Raw genomic sequence first — 23,424 nt, forward strand, 5'->3', positions numbered from 1 at the left:
TTGAATGTTTTTGTTCACGCTTTATGTAGTTATTTCATGTCAAGGCAACAAGTTATATGGCCATCGACATTTTTCGCGCGCTTTTCCCTGTCCATGTGCTCCGAATGCAACACTAGTTACTTTTCCAATGAAACGAGAAATTTGAATTGTGCTCGTGTGCAAGATTGCATGACAAAGCACAAGACGCCATGTAAGTTGCACTAGACTTTACTTCATCGCAAATATGCGCTTATCTTTATGTCTTCGGCTTTGATCTTGTGCCGCTGTTAAGGAGCGCTTGGTCCCCTTGTGTCGGCATTCGGAATGTCGGTGGGGAGTGCTCACTTGAATGAGGTGTCACTGGGTTTATTACCTTGATTTCTTTTGCCGTTCGACATTGGGCTATTATTTTTTTCGGTCTGCTGCGTGAAACAGCGAGTGAATAAGGGGCATAAGTTGCTTAGTATTAGCTTTGTTTCAAGTGAAAGTGACCCGTGAGCTGTCAGCCGCCGTTGCACGAGTCCAGACAGGTTTTAGGGCCGGCTGTTCCACTAACATAAGCTTGCAAACGTCTTGACAGGGGCCTGACTCCTGGTGCGCAGCCCATGGCATGTCCCGCGTCACCTTCCACGAGGTGGGCCTTGCATTTTCGTTTGTAGTTGTTGCTTAAATCTTCCTTTGAGGCCTCTTTGTTTCAGCTTTTTCCGTCGTTTTACTCCTGTTCGCACGGGGTGTTTGGTATGCTGGACAAGTTCTGCGGAAGAGATTGCGGAATTTATGCGATTATCTATCGCTCATGCTTCGGTGCTTTCGCTGTTTTGGCATAGCAAAAAGGCGGGGCTGTTGATTTAAAACATTGCTTAACTCACGATCCCTCAACTGTTGGCCTTATTTTTGGTAACGTGCGAGATTATTTCTTTTCCAGCACAATGAAGCGCGAGTTCGTGGAGGGCTGGGATTTAACGCAAGTGCTAGGCGAAGGTGCCTACGGCGAGTAAGTGACAGCCTACTCTTGCTCCCCAGCTGGCGTTTCAGTGGCGCGAGACTGACGCTGATTTGTGCCTTGTTTCAGGGTCAAACTCCTAGTTAACAGAACAACTCAGGAAGCAGTTGCTGTCAAAGTTTTGAATAGCGACCATCCGGAGGCAGCAGAAAACTTCAGGAAAGAGGTAAGGCTGTCTGTTTCATCAGTTTCTATCTGTTCATCCTGATGGAACAGTAACTGCTGCTAGAGTTCTGTAGACAGGGTGTGACCAGTGCTGTATGCCCCTTTGTGAATGTATGAACAGCACCACAAGCTTTTCGGTCGCACCAGTACTAGTACATACCATCATAAAATGTATGTTTCTTGCTTTGTGGTGTTGATATGACTGTTGTGGCTCAGCTAGGTTTGTTGTCGCCGAACTCGCTCAAGAGCAGTCAGTTTTTTTTTTTCAAAGTGTCGAGAGTTCTGCCGAAGCAGAGTAATGTAATTTCTTGAGTTTTTTATGTTCTGATATGTAGCGTAAAAATTTGTATCAAGACTTGTTGCAGTACGGTTCTGATATTATGGTCATTACATCTCAAGCAGTTAGGACGACTTTATTGTCAAAGAAATTCAGTGGCAGTTGTTTGGCCTGAGACGTTACTGAGAGTGCCTTTTGTTATGTCTGGACAGAACTACAGCACAAATTGTTTTTTTGTCTGTATAGAGCTAGCTGCGCCCTTTTTTCATGCTTGGTACTGTTTTCCTTGCTCATGAACTTTTTTCCTCGCATTGTTTTCAGATATGTGTTCATCGAATGCTTAACCATGAAAACATCATTAAGTATTATGGTCACCGAAAAGATGGGAATCACCAGTATATTTTCCTCGAGTATGCGTCGGGTGGTGAACTGTTTGATAGAATAGGTAAGATCATTGCGTTTTATTTGCTTTGCGTTTTGCATCTTGTACCCAGCTTTCCATTTTTTATGCTTTTCAATTTCTGTTTTTGATGTGCGCTTAGCAATGACCCTGTTTTTCTCTTCTGTATAGAGCCTGACTGTGGTGTGGATCAGGGCGATGCACAGAGATATTTCAGGCAAATTATATCTGGAGTGGTAAGATAGTCTTCTTTGCTCTTCAGTCACGCTTAATTTGTGCTTCTGTGACTCACATCTTAAATTATCCAATACTTAAGACAGGTTTAACACAGGTTTATGCTAGTGAAAGAACAGAAAAGTGAAGTGGGCATAGGACGGCAATGAAACGTAAACAAGGCATCGTTTCAGCACCTTGTTTGCCTTCAGCTGCTGTCGCAGTCCTGATTTGAACTGCAGTAACAAGCCAAAGTAAGTATGTTAGTGAGATTCATGCTGTACCACTTTGTAATCAGCTCGCTTTCTTGTTATCCTTTGCCCTATGTCTACACACACTGATTTGAAAGCTGTGTGGCTGATGGTCAAAATTAATGGAAAAAAGTTATTTTAAAGGCCATAGAGAAAGTAATTGGTAGACGTGCGCCTTCTCAAATTGATCCTTGCTTGATCTCCTCTTTGCATTCATTGTAGCTATTGTCGAGTTGTCTTGAAGGAGTATAGACACCAAATTTTTGCTTGCATGTCTTCTTCTTTCCAAGGATACGTTGGATGTTAGCATACGTGAATCACCCCTTGTTATTCACCTACAACTGCTAAATAATTTATAATTAAATTTTTTCCTGATGCTGTTTTGGTTTTGGTTTCATCAACTGAATGATGGCTGTGATGTGAAGTTGTCGTTTAGGTCACTTGAGGCATGGAAAAAAAAAACTAATATAATGCCTTATTAGTCATTGGTTGTCATTCCAGCTCTTGAAGCAGGCTGTCTTGAGTGTTGTAGTAAAATAAAACTATGTATCAGCTATTATATCGCTGTTTTTTCTATGCCTTACATGACCTAAATGCTAGCTGCTTATCACAACCATTGTTCAGTTCATGAAACTGAAACCGAAAGCGCATGAGAGAAGTGCAATTACAAATTATATTGAGGTCATGGGCCAATACAGCACTGCAATCCTTGCATTCCAATGTATAATGCATCATTTGAAATATTATGCCACCAAAATTAGGTGTTTCTAGTCCTTTAAGTGTTTCGTTTGTCTGGATTCAGCAGTTATTTTGTGCGTGATTGTTCTAGCAGTTGGAGGCCAAGTGAAAGCTCAAAGGCCATGTTGTATGGGCTTGTAGAAAATGCTAGTATTTACTACAGTCCCCGAGCTGTAGCGCCTGTAGGCTGTGCTTAGTTGCAGTAGTAATTACTTGATTAAAGAGGGCATCTCATTCATAGAGCCTGTTGAGTCATGAAGTTTCATTCGATTACCTTTATGATTGCAAACTTCATATTTGGTTTAGCAAGTAAATGGCCTAAGCATGGATGCAGTTGCAGAAATAAGACTCATCTTGGGGGAAACTTTCAGAAGGTACACTTGTGAAATTCAGGAGTATGCTAGTTTTGTGGCTGTAGAAAGTGTTTTTTGCATTTTAGTTGTTATTTGGATATATATAATAGCATTAATAATGGCTCAGCTGTGATTCCATGGCCAAATCCACTTTTTTGGTCAAACACTGGGCACGCTAAATCCGAAGCTCATGCTTTCTTATATTCCTGTGAAGAATGAAGTGCTCTTTGAGAAACTCGCATAAATAGTAACGCCTCTTTTTCTGTTGCTAATTTTGAGAAACTGGTTTGTAGGCAGTAGGTGTAAGTTGTTGAGCTAGAAGTTATACTTTCGCATGTTATTGTCATTGTTAACAGCTATTTGAGCATGCATGTATAACTCCAAATAGTGTCAAAAGACACATGTTTAGCTTGTTTAAGCTCCATTTGTAATGTTCCTCCTTATGTTCCAATAAATCTGTGGTTATATTGTGGTTTAAACTTGGGCTTCTAATTGTTTGATATCAAAGGTAGTGTAAAAGCTTGCATTGCTTGCCTTTCCGCATCTTTTAGGAGTACCTCCATTCAAAGGGTGTTGCACACCGGGACCTGAAGCCCGAAAATATCCTGCTGGATGCCAATGGTGAATCCTCTTGTATCTTGTAATGCCCTTGCTTTTGAGAGATGTCTTTATTGACTTTGTACTTCAATTGAAGCCCGAAAATATCCTGCTGGATGCCAATGGTGAATCCTCTTGTATCTTGTAATGCCCTTGCTTTTGAGAGATGTCTTTATTGACTTTGTACTTCAATTGCCATCACTCCTTTTCACCAGAGGGGAGCAGAGAGTCTGGGAGTTTTTTGTTAATGAAATTATTATTGACTGTAAATATCAGCAGCCTTGTGTGCTTTTGTTTTCAGAAATGTTGCTTCTATGGCAGCTGCCTGAACAAAAAGTTTAGTGCAGTGCTGTAAGTCAGTCTGTGACTATTCGCTGTTCACAACTTGGTTCAGCTTGTGTGCATTCTGGACTGTGCTGTGCATACCTAGTGAGCTGCCTGTATGAAATCCACCAATCAGAATGCTGCTGCCATAGCTCAGTGCCAATATGGCCACACCCAGAAGGACAGATTAGAAAAGGTGTATACACTAAAAATTTTGGGCAGTGCTATTTTCTTGCTGTTGTGCAATCAATTACTGTTTGACGAAACACACAGAATACCGCTCTGTCTTAATTAGCCAGTCGAGTGCCTACCATTTCCTCCGCAATAGTTGCAAGGTCCTACTAATGTGATGCACTTCGTTGGTGGCGATCATGCAACTTCAGTTTTGCGGAAATGGTATAGCTGTGTCAAATAGAGTGCAGAAGTGTTGTGCTTTTTCAACTACTGCCAGAAATGTAGAGCCAGGCCAAGGAAGCAAATCACTTGCAATTTTTATTGCAATATGAGAACCTGCTTGGCATGTTGGCATTCTGGAATACCCTACAAACTGTGATATATAATGAGTGATGGCTTTCACTTGGCCTAAGCACATGTCATAAGATCACTGTCTGTGGTAGAACTCGTTTTGCAAATTTGCTGTTGCCTTTGCAGATAATGTCAAGATCTCAGACTTTGGCCTGGCCACTGTGTTCAGGTTTCGGGGAGAAGAGCGGCTACTTGTCAAAAGGTGTGGCACATTGCCGTACATTGCTCCCGAAGTGCTTGTCAGGCAGTACCATGCTGAGCCTGCTGACATCTGGAGCTGTGGTGTCATCCTTGTTGCTCTGCTGGGGGGCGGTGAGTGCCACTCTATCATGCTTTAGGCTCATCACTGGTACACTGTAATTCCACTGCTGTTGATTTGGTTATATTTAAGCTGAGGAGAAGTAAGTATGGAATGGTTGTACCTTGCCTGTAGTCACTTATGGGGCAGAAACTTGCAGGCTAATGAAAAGCCATGTTGTGGGGAGTGCAGTGAGCTACCATTGGGAGCGAAAATAATAGGGGTAAGGTTGAAAGACAGGATGAGAGCAGATTGGGTTAGTGAACAAATGCCATTTAGAATATCCCAGGTGAAATCAATGGGAAATGGGCATGGGCAGAACACGCACTGCAGAGATCAGATTTCTGATGTTTGTTTGGGGTAATGGAGTGGATCACAAGGGAAGGCAAATGGGGCAACAGAGAATCAGGTTGGTAGGGATATGCTGACCACAGCTTGCGCAAAACATGGTTAATTTGCAGATCGATTAGAGAGGCCTTTGTCCTGCAGTGGGCTGAGCTGATGATCAGTTAAAGATGTGCACATTACTGTGGCACACTTGCCCCTGCACCATGATGGCAGCTGCACATTCTGTTCCAGCTGTTACTCCCTGTAACTGGCTTTTGGCATTAAAGCTGCTGCCTGAACAGTGGCTGTTATGGTGAGACAATGCTGCCATCATTGTGTTCACTGGATGACGCAGGGCCGCAGTTGTCAGTCCCATTGATGGTGTCGCTTCTTTGAATGCATTATGTTCTTGACAACCCTTGGCACTGTGTTATGACGCAACTGTTGTGACAAAATATATTGCGTAGGAATAGAATAAAAACACAGAATGGAACGGTGTGATCTTCCTACTCAAAGGTGCACCGAAGAGGAATCTGAGCTAGTCTTTTTACCGTGGGAACTCGATCTGCACGCTCCGAGCGTTCTTAGAAACACCGAATTATTGTCCTGTGCGGCAGATTTTCCTGATAAATCAAATTAAACGTCCCGGCTCACTCCTTTTTTTTGAACTCTCCTCCGAGAAGAGGAGTCGGCCAACGCATACAGTTCCTTTCAGCCAGTCGCGTGGCGGCTTTGCTTCACTTTTATTTTGGCTTTTTAGGTTTCCGAGAATAAAGAGTTTCAGTCACAGACTACATAGCCGCCAATTAGGCCCACGGAAATAAAAATGCGCGAGAATCCTTTGCTTTCGTCGATTGGTTTGTATAACTCCGCCGATGGCAGAGCTGCAAGCCACCATGCGGCTGGCTGAAAGGCACTCCATGCATTGACTGACCCGGGACGTTTAGTTTGATTTAATAGGGAAATCAGCCACACAGGACTATAATCCTGTTTCTAAGAATGCTCAGAGGTTGCAGATCGAATTCCCGTGGTGAAAAGACGAGCTTAGAATCCTCTTTAGTGCACCTTTAAGTTTTAAATCATGTAATGCTGTCTAAATAAAGTGCATGGTGTGCCTACCAGCGTTGCGAGCTGTGGATACATCATATTTTGAGGACTCCTGTGAAAGTTTTCACCACATATTATTTGTGATTATGTAACCCATCTTCGATACAATCATTAAGATGTGGACTTGGTCAAGCGTTAAACCTTAATTTTGCTGAAGGAACTTGTCTGGTTACTCATTCACTTCTTTTCCCTTTCGTGCTTTCTCTCATGTTCTCTTTTCCCAGAACTGCCTTGGGACAAGCCTTCTGCCAGTTGTACAGAGTACAAAGATTGGAAGGAGTGCAAGATCACTGTGCCTCCATGGTCAAAACTGGATAATGCAGTTTTGTGTGAGTGCTATGTTTATTGTGTCTCAGCTAGTGCTTCGATGGGTAACCTTGCTGATTCCAAAAATAATCCGGATTCGACTTGCACATGGAAGATGCACCACACAGCAGTAGTGGTGTTGCACAGGTGCAAGGATTGGCTGTTTTGTCTGCTGTTCATGCTTTCTGGCTGCCCGTCCTATGGTTTTATAGTATGTTCTTTATTCTGTGTGAAAACAGTGTGTTATGCTTTTTGTGCTACTAGAAATGTTTGCCTTGGTGCGTGGAAGCTTTCATAGCGGTACTGCATGCTGTAGATGGGCTGAAGGCTGGCATTTGTGGGCTGGTATCGCAGTTATGAGATGTCATTGTGTTTATTCTTGGTGACCTGTGGCTGGCTGTGGTGTAGACCAGGCAGTCATTTAGTTCTGGAGCTGTCACTTAGTTGGGTTCAGTGGATTTCTGATTGACTTAACAGGCATACCTTATACTGGTTCATAAGTAAAGCAGTCCCGACTAATTTACCCATGAGTTCAGAAATAAACACTACCCTCCTGTGCAGTAGGTGATTGCGAACCATTCCATTTCAGTTTTATTCATATAAAATTAAGCAGTATAAATATAAATTTTAAACTTTAGTTAATACAGGTTACATGCAGCGTGTAAAATGTAAATTGGGGGGTTTAATGTTTTGAAGCTACACTTGAGCCATTAGAGACACTGTAGTGGAGGACTCCAGATTAATTTAGACCACCTGGGGTTCTTTAACATGTGCTGACATTGCACAGCATACAGGCGTTCTGTATTTAGTGTGCTTGAAAATACAGCCACCATAGCTGGGATCGAACCCGCAACCTTTGGATCAGCCGCCGAGTGCCAATACAACTGAACCACCACGGTAGTTATTACCATATTTTCACAATTATAAGTCAACCTGTGTTTTTTTTTAATTTGAACATCCAAAGTTTGGAGGTCAACTTACAATTGAAACCAAGGCATGGCATTGTATCAATAAATGCTAGACAAACGAAACATTGGGGACGCTACGGCGTGGTTACAATTTTGATGTTTGCTCCACGGCTGTACCCAGTATCGTTCGGCTATTCCGCACAGGCAAAGCAGAACGGTGGGTCTAAAAATTAGCATGCAGAAAACCAAAGTAATATTTAAGTCTTGCAAGGAAACAGCAGTTCACAGCTGGCAGCGAGGTGCTGGAAGTGGTAAGGGAATACGTCTACTTAGGGCAGGTAGTGACAGCTGATCCGGATCATGAGAGGGAAATAACTAGAAGGATAAGAATGGGGTGGAGCGCATATGGCGGGTTCTGTCAGATCATGAATAGCAGCTTAGCGATATCCCTCAAGAAAAAAGTATACAACAGCTGTATCTTACTGGTACTCACCTATGGGGCAGAAACGTAGAGGCTAACGAAAAGGGTTTAGCTTAAATGAAGGACAATTAAGCGAGCTATGGAAAGCAAAATGATAGGTGTAATGCTAAGAGACCGGAAGTGGGCAGAGTGGTTGAGGGAGCAAATGCCGGCAGACCTTCGTGCCTGTCGCTTCCCGCAACTGCGTCTCCGATGGCCGCCATCTTCGTCTTGTTCAAAAGCTGGCTTTCTCAAGCTCCTAGTATTACTCACTACTGTGAAATCCTCTTGGAACGTCTACATTTTGCCATTTTTCTGAGGCCTCTGGAATGACCTCTGATTGACCGGCGCACGCACTTAAAATGCACTTTTTTCAACTTCGAGTTTTTGCAAATATGACTAGCCTTACGGAAGTTTTTGTTATGTCATTATTGTGCAGTTTCAATTGCTCTTGTATTATTGAATGCAGAAAGAACTATGCTCTGGAGCTGTGCTATTTTTTTCTTGTGGGTGAGTTGAACGTATCAAATTTTAAGAACAATAATGCCGCCTAGATATATTTCATGAAATGGTGCTTCGATATAACTGAAAATTTTTATATGTTGATGTACCTCAATAACAGTACAAATAGCATAGCTTCATATGGCCGGACTTTGGCTGCAGCTGCATAATTGGAACCTTAAAAAGTTTAATGGAAAGTGTCTTATCTTAATGACTCGTAAGAAAGTGCCTAAATAGGTACTTCAATTATTTTCTCATAATATGGGAACTAATCGTAATGTAATGAAACTAATCATATTTCTGAAAACAGGAGGAAGAAATTCATATACACACCTAATTTCATTACAATATCTCTGATAATTTAAGACCAATGTCCCCTCTTAAGCCGAAGAAATCAAAAACTGTGCGCTGGGCCACAAGTTCGACGTTTCAGAAGAGGTGATACAGATGTGGCGGCTGCAGCGAGGCAAAATTTTCAGCTGCACCAGGTGAAGTTGGGAGGCAATTGTTTGCGAAGTGCAGGATTTCGCTGGATGAGTGCCTACGGGCATGCCCATCTCTTTTTTTTATTTCCCCCCCTGACTTGCAATATGAGGGGGGTCGAGCTACATTGAAGTCGATGGATAATCGTGTAACTACAGTATATGCTGTCTGCCATTGGTAGAATCCTAATGTGTTCACAAGCGGAGTTTCAAAGCATTTCTTTTTTGTACAGTTGAATTTCCAGCATTATGTGGCAAGGTCAAATTTCTTGATGCAATGCGTCCTTGGCTGCTGTATTTGCAGCCTTGCTTCGGAAGATACTCATGCCAAGTCCTGGCAAAAGGTACACAATAGAACAAATCAAAAATCACCAGTGGATGAAGAAACATCTCAAGTCCAAAAGTAAGTGCTGCTCTGAGTATTTTGGGAATTTATGCGGCTCATTGCCTTATACGGCACCCCTTGACTTCAGGCACGAATTCCAAGTGGCTGGCCAGCAGTGGAGATTCTTTCACACGCAAGAAGAGTTGCTTTGACATAGGCCAGGCAGGCGACACAACCAGGTATTTATCTTACCTTTCTCTTTTTACTTATATGCAAAATTGTTAGCTTGCAAGCATGAATGCTGAGTATGATACTGGGGGTTCAGTTTCTGGCCACAGCAGTGAATGGCAGTTCCAAAGCAAAATGACTCTTTAAAGGGGCACTGAGGACAGGAATGTGGTGTGACTATCAACTCAAAATATTCAAAAACTTGTGGAGTTGCCCCTTAAGCAAAATTATGCTATTGAAAGTTCAAACACATCTTTTGTGTATTAAACTTGGTGAATCCCTTTAGCTCATCAAAAGTTCAACTGAACAGTATTGTGTGAGAAATCGTGGTTGTGGAAATGCATCTTGGTGGCAGTGTTAATGAACCAGGAATGAGAAGCATAAATAAGGAGCTCGCATGGAAACATTTAAGTGCTCTGAAAAATGTGTTCAGAAATGCCACACAGTGCCTGGAGTCGACCATTAAGTCATATGTTCATATTGACTGCTAAGATGGATCAGTAGCTGTTGTGTTTGTGGAGGAAAAGTTCACTGATTCGAACCAAACCATGGCAGCCACATTAAATGGGAGGGAAATGCAAAAAATGCTCAGGTGCTGAGATTTCAAGGCATGTTGCAGTACCCCAAGTGGTCAGAATTACTGTTTATTTGTATAGTGAACGCACTTACTTTCTTGTGAAAACTCTTGAAAAGCAGAAAACTCGCTACTAGGTTTCTTTGAAAACCAGTTCTAGTGAGTTCTAGCCTTTTTGTTACAGGTACTTTTATGTCTCATTGCAGAACGTTTTCCAGAGATTCTCAATTTCTTTATGAAACCATTGCCGGGTTTAATTGGCATAATGGGCTTATTTGCATGTCACCTGCAAAGGCCATCTTCAGTTGTCTACTATTGCTCATAAGCACATGGCTGAAAGAGCAACTGCACTAAGCCTTCCAAATATGCTTTTGACTTTTATATTTCTTCTGCCTTTATTGCGTACTCATTATTTTCACAAAAAAGCAGTTGAACACACTCTTCATTTACTTGTTGCTGTGGGATGATAGTGGTGGTTGCACCGTTGAATTTCATGTTAGAGGGACACTGAGAACAAATAGGGTATATTCTAACCACACAGATCACTCTCACCTAAGAGCTTTGATAAGCTTGAATAGACCAAAAAAAGAAATAGGTTTCGTCACCACTGGCTGATTTTGCAAGTGAAATGCATGCATCAACACCGAATTGGGGGTGCGGATCCCAGAGACTGCGCTACACCGCCATTCACTTTAAAACTATGAAAACTCATCCTTTTCGTTAATGTTGTCATGGGTATGAATTGACTGGTGGGAAGATTTTTAAATTCAGTTTTATTGGTAATAAATTTATTTTGAGTACCCCGAAGGGCCCTGCAGGGCATTACATCTTTTTCTGCCACCCAGACGTCAACATAGCTAGAAATAGACAGAGAATCAATTTCTCCCAAGAACGATAATTGAATATAATTGTCCTCAATGTGCACATGTTAATAGGTCGGTGCCAAATAGAACTAAACCCTGCCTGCTTTATTTTTTTTTTCTTTTTTACATTGCATCCATGTCAGCATTTCAGAAAATTCAGCTCAGCTAGAGTTGATCCTAAAGGGACTCCACTGTACTTATATAGTTAAAAGCTCAGTGAGGAGTATTTAAAGTTGTCCTATATCGATGCATTGCTGTGTTCCATTGATAGAGATTCGGCTTTCACTGAAAACAGATCTGTTTGGTGGTTTAAGTCTGAATTAAACGCCTTTAGATTGCATCAGGCTATGCTGAGGTGGCATGTTTCTTGTTTTAGCACTAACCGCTGTCTTATTTTTGGTTGTGTTGCAGGGACGACACCATCACCCGGCTTTCAAGCTCCCAGCCAGACCCAGTGCGCAGGTTGGAAGAACCCGGGCAGGAGCTGGCTCCTGCTACTGAGGTGTTGGCCCAGCACATTATTAGCTTCTCTCAGCCAGCACAACTGGATGACATGCTGCTTAGCACACAGACGCTGGGCACACAAGGCTCTTCACAGGTGAGCAGCCTGACTGCACAGACTGATTGCTCATTTCTCTTAGCAAGATGCCCAGAACTTTCGTGGGTGTTTACTTGCATGTGGCGGGAATGGATAGGATAAGGAAGTGCTTAAAGGAGGAGACTCATCAGATTTAGAGGTCGCACTTTTATTTTAATTTTGTTGTAAACATTGCATGCGGCACTAGCAATGTTGGAGTGCAATGTATTGTTCAGCAATGTTCCTTATTTAACAATACCACATTACCTCTGTGCAGAAGTTTTTATTTATGTGAGTTAGGGTCTCAGCAACCAGCATTCGCAACTAGGAAAATACAACAATGGTATTGATAATGTGGGTCCAAAACTCTCCTTGCATGTCTCTGATGTCTCGCAAGTTTTGTTACGCCTTCTCTACTGCGTTCCATCTCTCATTCAGAGGGCTCCCTCGCATGCACTGCACCTTTTGTTGTACCACACTGTCAGCACCCAAATGTTTTGTGTGCCAAGCGCATCATAGCATCTAGTGTTTTGTAGGCCAGTAAAGATGTATATTTCTGAGCCTTCTTTCATGCATTATGCTCATGCCGCTTGTTATTGGCAATTTTCATGAAACCAACACCACACTGCGGTGGCACTGTTAACTAGATTAAGAAGGATCTGCGCACAACCATGCCGTTTGCTCCGTTGCGCGAAGGGTTCGCTGTCTCACTCAAACGTTGTCAGAGTTTTGCTGTGAAAATGTGTCTTGGGAGCTCTGTTATGTGAATGTTTGCATGCTGATAAGATAGAAGTGGCAGTAAGTGTTATTGTGACTTTTCTGGTACCAGTAATTCAGAGAGAGCTTGTGATCAGGACGTTTGTGCACTGTGTAGCGGAGCACTTGCAGAACCGTGACACTGCGGTTCTTATCAGGCACAGAGCCTTTACTTTTAAAGAGGTGCTTTGAGTGGACCTATGTAAATACGAGGTGATATTTGCTTAAACAACCATTGCTGAGCATACACGACTAACGGAAGTGTGAGGAGTTTTGTGCATGTTGCCCCTGTAATTCCAGGCGTTATTCCAGCGTGCATGTATCATGATTTGCTACCCACGAAAGGGGGGGGGGGGGATGGTTTAGTGACTTTTTGGAACTCCATTTCATTCCAGTTCTTTTTCATTGTTATTGTCCCATACCTTCACTGTGACTGGAAACATGCACTCAGGCAGGTAGTAAGAACCAAATAGAATTGGACAGGAAGATTATATTATAACATTTATTGCGTGCTTTCCATGCACTGCTCGTCTGTCGTCTTGTGTGTTTCTTCTCTGTCTTCGTCTAAGTTTTGCGCTAACTTCTTATATATCATGCAAAGCCAACTTGCCCGACAACACGCTCTTCTGAAGCAGAAAGCACAAGGCACTGTTAGTCCAAGAAAATATTGTGTAAGGAAGGTGATCTTGTATTGTTCTCGCCCTCCTTGTACACACGATTAAGAATCTATATTCGTATCTAAAGCAGCGTGTGGTCATTCAAATTTTCAAGCATGAAAATAAAGCAAAACAGGGCAGCTTTAGTAGTTGCAACACGTGCTACAGTTGGAATGTTTCTAGTTTGTTTTCTGTGCAAGCAGCTTGACAGTTGCCGAGTCTTCCTCACCTGTGATGCGAAGTACAAAAAATTTCGCTTCTAGTTTTGCCATTCACCTGTTATACAAGTCACCAGCGTTGATGTTAATTTTAAATTCTCTGGAAATGTGCGTCCACCGTCCACCAAATGGCATTCGCACCAGCTGTTTTCACATGCCAGACAGCTATTTCTTTGTCTCTCGTTTAGTCCTGTCACACTGGCGGGCAACAAAATAGGGACTCACACCAGGTAGCCGCCATTGACAAACAAAAGCGAGTTTATCGTGGAATTTTAAAATGGGCATAATTCTACCTAGGTTAGCCCAGAAGCAGTCCCCTATTGCGCCGCCACATTGGAGAGACTGAGGTGCCCCCTCTAAGTCATGAAAATTGCCAGTAGGTTCCGAAAGTATGTCAAGCTCGGTTGTTGTACTTTCTAGTCATAAGAAAATATTTTAAGCATTGCTTACCTTTGCTACTTGCCCATATGTCTCCTTGTACTCTCAGAAAGCTTTCAGGAAGCAATCTGTGGGGCTCTATGGACAGGTAATTATGCTGTGATGTGTGCGTCATTCAGAGAAATAAAAATATATAAAAAGAAAAACTAGCCAATGATTACACTTCTCGGTAATGAGATTTTTGAGCGCAGCTGCTGCGGTACTTGAACCGTAGGCGACCACATGCGGAATACGCAGTGCCGAATGGAGGCGACTCTTTGTTTTGACTTGGGCAGCGTGCACCTCGTTCTGCCACCAATGAGCCTTGCCTCCGGCGAACGACCAGCGTGCTACTCTTTTCTGCTCTTCACGTTGCCACTGTTTCCTCCTTCTCCACTTTCCTCCTTGCGCTCTCTTCGCTTTTTCTGTAGTCCGAGCGAGCCGGGGGCACTCGATGCAGGCTCCATAGTTGCCAACCATCTCATAGTAGTGCAATCATTTGCGAGCGCTGTGCGCATACCTTATTGGTGACGTCATCTACGAGCAAGCGATGGTGCATGCTACTCTTTTGTACTCTTCACGCTTCCGCCGTTCCCTCCTCCGCTCTCTTTGCTATTGCAGTCTTTCCTCCTCCGCTGCGCTCTGCATTTGTTCTCTTTTTTTCCTCTGATACACTCGTTTGCTCAGTTGCTCTGAGGCAGACAGCGATGCTCAACGGAGGAATGGGCGCCTAAGAGCTGTGCTCAAAAATTTGAATATGAAATTTTTGCATTGTCTTTGATGTAGTATTGAGCAGTGGAAGCAAATTCCTGTGCCCACAGTGAATGAATTACTGTGCATCGTTAAGTTTACATCCAAAAACTATATACGGGTAATGAGGAGCACCGCAGTGGAAGGCATCTAATTTAATTGGACCACCTGAGATTCTTTAACGTACGCTGACATCATGCAGGGGCCATAGCTGGAATTTGATACTGTGACCCTGAGCTGAGCAGCCAAATTTCAAAGCCAGGAGGTCATTACTAAAGGCTAGATTGTGGGCTGATGCCCTTTTTTAGAATGCAGCTCTTAGGCGGCCATTTCGCGTTATCGGTGTCAGCGTAACACGCCACCTGACAGGTGGTATGTGTAGGCATGTGACAGGTGGTGTGTTGGCAGGTAACAGTAGAACGAAACGCCTCCTATCATGGCGATAGCGGAGGAATGGACACACTGAAGGTGTCTGCCAAGGGAAGATCCGGGAGGGTGGCTAGCAGAGTAACGCACCAAAAGCCACCTGTCAGTGGTGGCGGGTGGCGCGTGAAGAGCTGCTCTCAAATTTCTCATTACCAACTATCGTAATTATCTGTTAATTTTTTTTTCTATGGATCTCCTCTGTGCCCTTAAACTTCAAGCACAAAGTTAGGGTCAGTGTGTCTTTTTTTAAATCACTTGCTAGTGCCTAGAAATGGCTATATTGAACTATATTTTGGGTGATACAAGGGCTTCTCTGCCAGCACTGCCTCCTTATTTCCTTTGAAACCAAAGAGTCTGCAAACACATTAACACTATGTGATAATAGAGCAGCTTAGCATACCGAAGACATATTAGCATTACCTATACTGTTACACATGGGTGGGGCCAGGTGCGGCGACTGTGCATGTGCAGCTGGTGTCTGGTAATCCAGTATATACGTCTACGCTAGTACGTCTCCACTGCGCTAACTCTCTAATGTTATAGCATTTCTGAAATATGCTGTTCATCAGTGTGGTCCTGAGAACCGGGCATCTATTTTAAGCAGTAATGAAGATCTCTCTTGATGTGTAGTGGTAGCTTCAAGATAACTGCAGAAACATAGTTTAGCCAAATCAACATGGTTTCTTTTCTTCCATTTATTTTGCTTCCTCGCTCAAATTGCTCATATCGCAGTTCCTTGTGCATTGTAGCTGTCCAGCGTTGTGCATGTTTTCTTCGTGAATCCTCAAAATAGGTACGAGTTCCCTGTTTTTGCGCCAGGTATATTTTTTAGGCAGGAAGGGCAAGAAACCCGAGGGAAAGAAAACATAGCCAGGGGCAACTGAAGATCAAGTGTAGAATGAGATATTGGTGCACGAAGCTTTGTAGTATTTTTTTGTTAGTGCTCAAAGCCAATGACATGCGGCTTTATCACTTTGTTTCTGACACGAGATGAGACCAGATTTATCTCAAATGTTCAGGACACTGTGCAAGCACTTCCATGTTTTATGAGATTATTATACACTATTCACACCTTATCTCAAAAGTTCTTTGCCTGTTTTAAATTGAGCGCTGTCTAGAGCGGCAGTGATTCCGTCCTTCGATAACCGCTCAGCAAGCTTGTTCTTTTCACTGCCAATGAGTTCAGTTTTTTTGTGGGTACAAGTCAGCCGAATAAAAAATTAGTTTTCAGCGTCCCTTCAGTCTGCTCATTCATTGTTCACGGCGTTGTCGCCGTCACGTGAAAATGTGGAAGTTTGCTGGGGCAGGTAGGCATGTCTGGTGCAGGACTTGGATAATTGAAGAGAATTGGGGGAGGTCTGTGCTCGGCACTGGACATAATTTGGCTAATGGTGGTGATGACATGCTTATACACTCACCTTTCTTTTTTCCAGACACCACTTCAGAAGCTAGTGAAGCGAATGACCAGGTTCTTTGTCACCACTGATGCTCAACAGACTCTTGAGGAGCTCAAGTCGCTCTTTGAGCGTCTGGGTTATGCTTGGAAAACTAACTCCTTTGGACAGGTAAGTGCATTTTATTTTAATGCATTAGCATTAGAACACCCATTATTGTGAAAAATATCCACCAGTGGCATTGGCGTGTGAAGCCTTGCTTGGCAGGAGCCAAAGTGGAGAGTGAAATCCCCCTCCATTGTCGAGAGGGGAGGAAGAGGAATTGTGGGGATGGGAAGAGGATGGGAGGCGACAGCTGATGAGAGGGATACACATAGTGCAGTCCACTGAAAACGATATTGAGAAAACCGGGAAATCGGATCGTTCTATCATGACCAGCAAAAAAAAAGTTAACTTGCCCATGTATTCCCCCTTGCATGTAGCCATCACTACCGGCGCCCCTTTCGAGGGCGCACAGCGTCATGACGCTCTGCCAAGTTTGCTGAGTGAGCAACCCCCACAGGATCTCCGGTCAAAAGATAAACACGCAGTGATGTTATCGTGCTCAGCACCTTGACACGCTGTGGACAGTGCAAAACGGGGGAACATGCTAAGAAAAGCTATTACTTTAAAAAAAGAAAGTAAATTGTTAATTACAAAAGTGGGGGACGATGGGGGAGGTAGGTTCAGAGATATTACCTTGCTTAGTTTGCGAGCGCACAAATAGGTGGAAACTACATTTGTGTGTGAAAGCGTTGCGCGACGGCAGCCAAGCAAGCTCTTGCCTTCTTTCTCCAGCGATTGCGACGATGATAGTGCTTGGTTCCCAAGACTGTGTGCAAAGCACCCTCACGGATTTTGCCATGCCAGTCCATTTGAGAAGTTTTGCTTCATTTTCGTCAAATTATTTAATTTTTTTATCAAACTTTGCAACATTTTGTTGGTAAACACCTTCCGGGCGGCCAGAATCCTATCATTGTATCTCTTATTTTGCCAATCATTTCATCTTTCTATATGTTTCTTTATATAGGGACAAAAAGTATGGTGGGGCAGCCTAAAAAGAATGTAGACAATTAAGCCCCTGCCTGTGCCACTACAGTGGGAGAATTGATAAATCTGAAGAATTTGATCGTTATATCTAAACTGTACTGTACTATTAAACTGTACTGTGGTTGCCAATCGCACTATGATTGCTGGATTGAATTGAAATGGGGGAGGTGGGGCACGGCCTATCACGGGGTGGTTAATGGATTGGGTCATTCCACTTGGTCGCATGATCTGAACCTGTCAGTGGCAGCGGCTGTTCCACTGACAGGTTAATGGATTGGGTCATTCCACTTGGTCGCATGATCTGAACCTGTCAGTGGCAGCGGCTGTTTCACTGACAGGTCGTGTGAATTTTTTCTGATCACTTGCATGTGTCTATAATTCTTATGCAGTGATCAAAAGCTGGGCAAGTTGGTGTGATAGCTATATGACTCAAAATTAATGACACAATTAAAGACCAATTCGCATTTGAAGCGTTGTTTGGAAAATGTAGACAAGTATGCGCCCCTGAGCTAGACATATGATAAATTGTGTAACAAAGACAAAAATCTAGAAATGACTGACACAAGCAGGTTTAGGAAATCGAGCTAAACATCAAGGCCCTTGCATTCTTACTAAGGATTGAGTTGGGTAAGACCATTGAACCCCTCTCGATTACTGTTATTTCATTGCTATCCAACTTTTGTCAGCTGCAAAATATAGTAGAATCTGCATGATACTCGAATTTGTAAAATTCCCTGCCTGGATTTCAGTGAGCAGAATTTCGGATGTTTTGAACATGCTCATGCTCCCGTGCCGTTACAAATGATACGAATGGGCGAGCCACAACCACACCTTTGAGCAATTATCACTGCCTGCACATTGCTGACACTGCGATCGCCATTCGCACAGTATACACTGCAAGTAGTAAACTGTGGCTGCGTGGCCATAAGTAAATTTTCAGCTCTAAACAGATGTGCATAAATGCGTGTCTTGGGCTTCTGTGTATGGATGTTGTTTGTTTTGAATGATGTGATCATTTTTCCCTCCTCGATATCAAGATTCTACTGTATTGTCTTGCTGCTGCTCAAGAAAACAGCTCACAGCCAATATTGCATTATTAAGTTGCACAGTGGTGCACAGCTGCTATGTTTGCAGTCGTTGCCTCACAGTGCGAGTTCATCTGTCGTCATTTCATGCTTACATGGTTTGTCCAGCGGGGTTGCTTCTCTCAGCTCATTAAAGTTGAGAGCATAGTGTTATTCTGGTAGTGCTTGCATGGTTGCAAGCGTGCTGGTTTCATTAGACATTGCTCAATTTAAGGTAGCATGGCTGTAAATATTTTCTGCAATGCTGCTTTTTTAATCTGTGCATGGTCTTCCAAGTGAACTTGGGGGCCTACAGTTTTGCTTCTAAAACTGCAGCTTTTCAGTGGCTGTTCTTTCATTTTGTACCAAAATGTAAATGCACTACTACTTACTTTCGTGTTTTCCTGCTTACTTTTGTGTGTTCAGAAGTGGCAGTCACATTAAATGCCATGACTAAGGCCCTCAATTTTCCGCAGTGGAAAATTTCAATTCCGCGAATGGAGAACAAGAATCAGTAAAGTTCTATGGGGAACATCAAATAATCCTTTAGAATGCACCTTGCATTATGTCTGGAGCCATGGACATGTAGTGTGAATTTTTTTTCTTTTATAGCTTTTCAGGGTACTAGTTGAAGTGCCCTTTGCCACCAGACTTGGGAGGCAGTAGGGGAAGCCAGCTTTTTAATGACCTTTGGGCAAAGCATGTGGCGTACACGTGCAAAGGAGATGGTGGCTGTTGGTATGGGAAGAAGGGCGGTGCGTATCGTTGGGAAAGAGAAGGCACTAAAAGAGTTGAGTATGGAAGAGCAAAGCAGGGCAGGACTGGGCAGCTCGAAAAGAGTAATGGCGGCATGGTGTTGACTGCTGCTGCATGGGAGTCTATGTGCATTAATGTGTCAGGGGCTTGGCTTCACTCGATTGTGGTGCACGCACCTGAAGCATTGAATCCTAAATACTGACGCCACATCTGCTGTTTCCTTACTTTAGTGCGCCGTCAGCGTTTTTTGGAGGAAGTGGTCCTCTGCTTTGGTCGGCCTGAACAGTTTGAAATTACATTATAACCGTGATAATGTTTTTTTAATCCTCACATTATATTCATGCATATGTGATAAAAATCATCATTTTACCATCATTCTGTAGCTCTTATACTGATCTTCATGACCACAATAGCATCTAAAAGAATGTGGCTGCTAGCACAAAATTCTGCAAAAAATGCTTGAATCCATGATTTTTTTGCGGAATCACGTGAAACTCAGGGCCTTGGTATGACACTGATGTATATTGAACTTCTCTTCTTTTTTTAATATCCATGAGCAAGTATGAAAACAAGGAGCAAAATTCATCATTACAACTCTATCATGACACATCTGCTAGCACTTGTCATTTCTAGGAAGTGAAATTGCTTTTGTCCATGTGATTCAGGTGTCACCGCAGTTTATTTTTATTTTGTCAGTTCTTTTATTTTTCTTTGGCATGTTTATTTTTTCTTTCTTGGCTTTTACGCCACACTGCATGGTCAGCCTTAGGGATGAAATGTGTTCTTGAAAATTAACTATATTCGCACACTGCACCTTGTCTGCATGCTGTACCAAAAATCTTTAGCAAATTTTCGTTATTTGATGTCTCAATTCCTGTAAATTATGCTTTGTGTCTTTTCATGCAAGTAATCCAGGGAATTTATTTATTATTAATGTACCTCGCCGCTGCGGTGGCTCAATGGTTATGGCGCTCGGCTGCTGACCCGGAAGATGCGGGTTCGATCCTGGCCGCGGTGGTCGAATTTCGGTGGAGGCGAAATTCTAGAGGTCCGTGTACTGTGCGATGTCAGTCCACGTTAAAAAACCCCAGGTGGTCGAAATTTCCGGAGCCCTTCACTACGACGTTCCTCATAGCTTAAGTCGCTTTGGGACGTTAAACTCCATAAACTAACTAAACTAAACTACAGTAAAACCTCGTTAATTCGAACTCGAGGGGGACCGGAAAATTGTTCGAATTAAGCGGAGTTTGAATTAACGAGCGGGCGCTAAAAAAAGCGGCCTTCACGCCCGGCAGCACGGGCCGAAGCTAAAACAGGCATATCTGAGATTGTTATCTCTTACTACGCGCTACTACACATTTGCGGCGGGCAATTGCACGAATTAAAATCATAGAGCCCGAATGTCGAAGGAAATAAAGTTAATTTGTTTATGCGGTTGGAGCTAACATCAAAATGCATTCGCGTAAGCAGCAAGCTTAATGATTAAATATGACACTATGCTTCAAAAACATGTTTATTAACAGGAGATTGGCAAAGCATATCAAAGAGAAAAATAATCGGTGATGCGCATTTGTTTTCGTTTTCTTTGCCGTGACTCGAAGCATCGTCTGCAACTTGCCCAACAGCTCCAACGCAGCGTCCGAATTATCATCGGCGGAGAAGTAGCGCGCAGCCAGATCGAGTGCTGACGCTGTTTCACATGCACTCGGGGGTGGCAATGGATCGTCGCCTCCGTCGGACTCGTCGTCGCTGTCAGCTGTGCTCGCCGCGCCCGAGTTGTGCGGCATCTGGTCACCGCAGGCCGCTTCAATAATCTCGGCATCGTTTAATGGCCCCGATGTCTCCACGCCGCTGTCAACATCTACGAAGCTCTGGAAGTCAACACCCTCCGATAAAGCAGCGTAGGCAGGGTGCAGCGCGACGGAGTCATCACACTGAGCATCCAGCTCTGCCGTGCTGCAGGCTTCTGGGCCTTCAATGAAGCCGCACTTTCGATAACAGTTCGCGACTGTGTCCGCCTTGACAGCATTCCACGATGTTGCCAGCATGTGGCAGGCTCCGAGGAGATTGACGTCGTACGATTTGCCGCTGTCCATACACACAAGAATCCGCTATAGGAGGTGGCGCCTGTACAGTGTTTTGAGGTTTTTAATAACCCCAAGGTCCATAGGCTGCAGCACAGCCGTAGTGTTTTTCGGCAGAAATGCCAGACGGATCGCCTTCAGTTCGCTGATGTCGCAATGGGCTGAACAGTTGTCGACGAACAACAGAACATTCCTGTTCTGTGCCGCGAACTTCCTGCCGAGTGTGCGCAGCCAATCCGTGAAAATTGCTCGCGTCATTCACGACTTTGTTGAAAGTATAATCAACAGGGAGAGTTTTTAGACCTTTAAAGCAGCGAGGCTTCGCTGCTTTGCCTATAACTAGCAAGCGGCACCGTTCCGTGCCAGTCGCGTTTGCGCACACCAACACCGTCACTCTTTCCTTGCTTCTCTTCCCGCCTGAACACGTGTCGCCTTTGTAACTGACAGTCTTGTTCGGCAGCAACTTAAAATAAAGCGCGGTTTCATCTGCATTGAACACATCGCTGAGCGAGTAATCGACAAGGTAGTCCTTTAGTTGACCTGCTGCAACGGCTTGCGCCGGAGCCACCGTGGCCGGAGCATAGGCGGCGCCCGCAATAGGGTGGCTACCCGCGTGACCGCGCGTCAGCCAAAAATAGACAAGCCAATGCTTCGACGCTCCGGCAGCGAAAACCTGCTACGGCATGCACCGGAGGGTTGGTTCGGGCAACGAAATTCACGTCTCACCTCGTGCGTGCTGACATGCGTGCTGGCTTATTTTTTTTCTCATCATTCTGCATTTTTTAAAATTTTCAGCGCATTGTATTTGCTACGAGGTGACTTCTATATGCGAGGAGCAATGCCAGCCATCGGCGCCTAGTTCGAATTAACCGACGTGGATACCGGCATATTCGAATTATCGGGAGTTTTGACTCATTGAAATACACAGGGCTTTGCCGGGACCCGGCCGTCAGTTCGAATTAACCGGAAGTTCGAATTAAGCGATTTCGAATTAACGAGGTTTTACTGTATTAATGTACCTTGAATGCCTCATTGCATTCATGAGGGGTGGGCTGAGCGTTCAAATGAAATGAGATTCAATGGGAGCCTTGAAACAAAGTGGATCGGAGTGGTGCACAGCGTCAACAGGCAGGCTGGATGCAGACGCCGAGTCATGTCAGGTAAACCATCCATTAGAAAGTGCTTGTTATGCTTTTTCTTTTTATCCCTTTGCAGATCACAGTTACTACACTAGACAAACGCAAAGCACAGCTGGTCTTCAAGGCAAGCCTGATTGAGATGAGTGCAAAGATCCTGGTGGACTTCAGGCTGTCTCGTGTAAGTATACTGTTGATAGCAATTATGTGCTACTGCCTTGTGTGGACTGCTTTCGTTCAGGTTTTTTAATGATTACGTGCCTTTGTTTCAGGGTGATGGTTTGGAGTTCAAGAAGCACTTTGTTATCATAAGGAACCACCTGTCTGAGCTTATCGCCAAGGGTCCTGTTAGCTGGCCCATAGCCGTGGCCACCAACAGCATTCCCTGACCCACGTCATAGTTTAGAGCACTGTGCAGGGATAGGGCTGGCAGAATCTCGAAATGTGCCAATTGTGCCTGCTGTACGATTCCTACATTCTTACCTGAAATTGTACATTTGTGTGGAGTGTATAATAGTGTAGTGATGACGGATTCCGTCTTTTAATTGAGCATGTTCCAATCCTGTGTAGCTAGAGGCCTGCTGGACATTAAAAGTGCCTTCTTATCTTTTAAACTTGTGCATGATGTTTCGTGATGTTCAAAGGATAGTAGTGCAGTAAAAGCATTTATTCAGAACATTGTGAATTGCAGTCGTGATATTGTAGCATTGCTTATACATGATGTGGTAGCGTGTTCACAAGATGCAAGTGCAGGTAAAAAAAAAAAAAATCTTACTTCCTCAAAGTAGTCAGCTTGCATTCTTGGAGCCTGCTTAAGCATTGGGTAAATGTGCAGTGAAAAGGCAGCCATTCGAGTGAAAACTTTCACGACTGTCTTCTGTCAAGATGAAGCACAGA

At 43.6% G+C, this 23,424-nt stretch overlaps 1 protein-coding gene across 1 annotated transcript; it reads left to right on the forward strand.

Moving 5' to 3' along the window:
• The first annotated feature begins 57 nt into the window (after positions 1-57).
• grp (serine/threonine-protein kinase grp) lies at positions 58-23,206 on the forward strand. Its single transcript, XM_077668857.1, has 15 exons — positions 58-190; positions 560-613; positions 905-973; positions 1,052-1,148; positions 1,746-1,869; positions 1,996-2,060; positions 3,931-4,000; positions 4,952-5,137; positions 6,782-6,886; positions 9,519-9,617; positions 9,688-9,778; positions 11,616-11,802; positions 16,438-16,569; positions 22,607-22,708; positions 22,800-23,206. Coding segments are annotated over exons 1-15 (1,500 nt in total). The 5' UTR covers positions 58-188; the 3' UTR covers positions 22,917-23,206.
• Positions 23,207-23,424: the final 218 nt, after the last annotated feature.

The sequence above is a fragment of the Amblyomma americanum genome, chromosome 6 (assembly GCF_052857255.1).
Source record: "Amblyomma americanum isolate KBUSLIRL-KWMA chromosome 6, ASM5285725v1, whole genome shotgun sequence".
Lineage (NCBI taxonomy): Eukaryota > Metazoa > Arthropoda > Arachnida > Ixodida > Ixodidae > Amblyomma > Amblyomma americanum.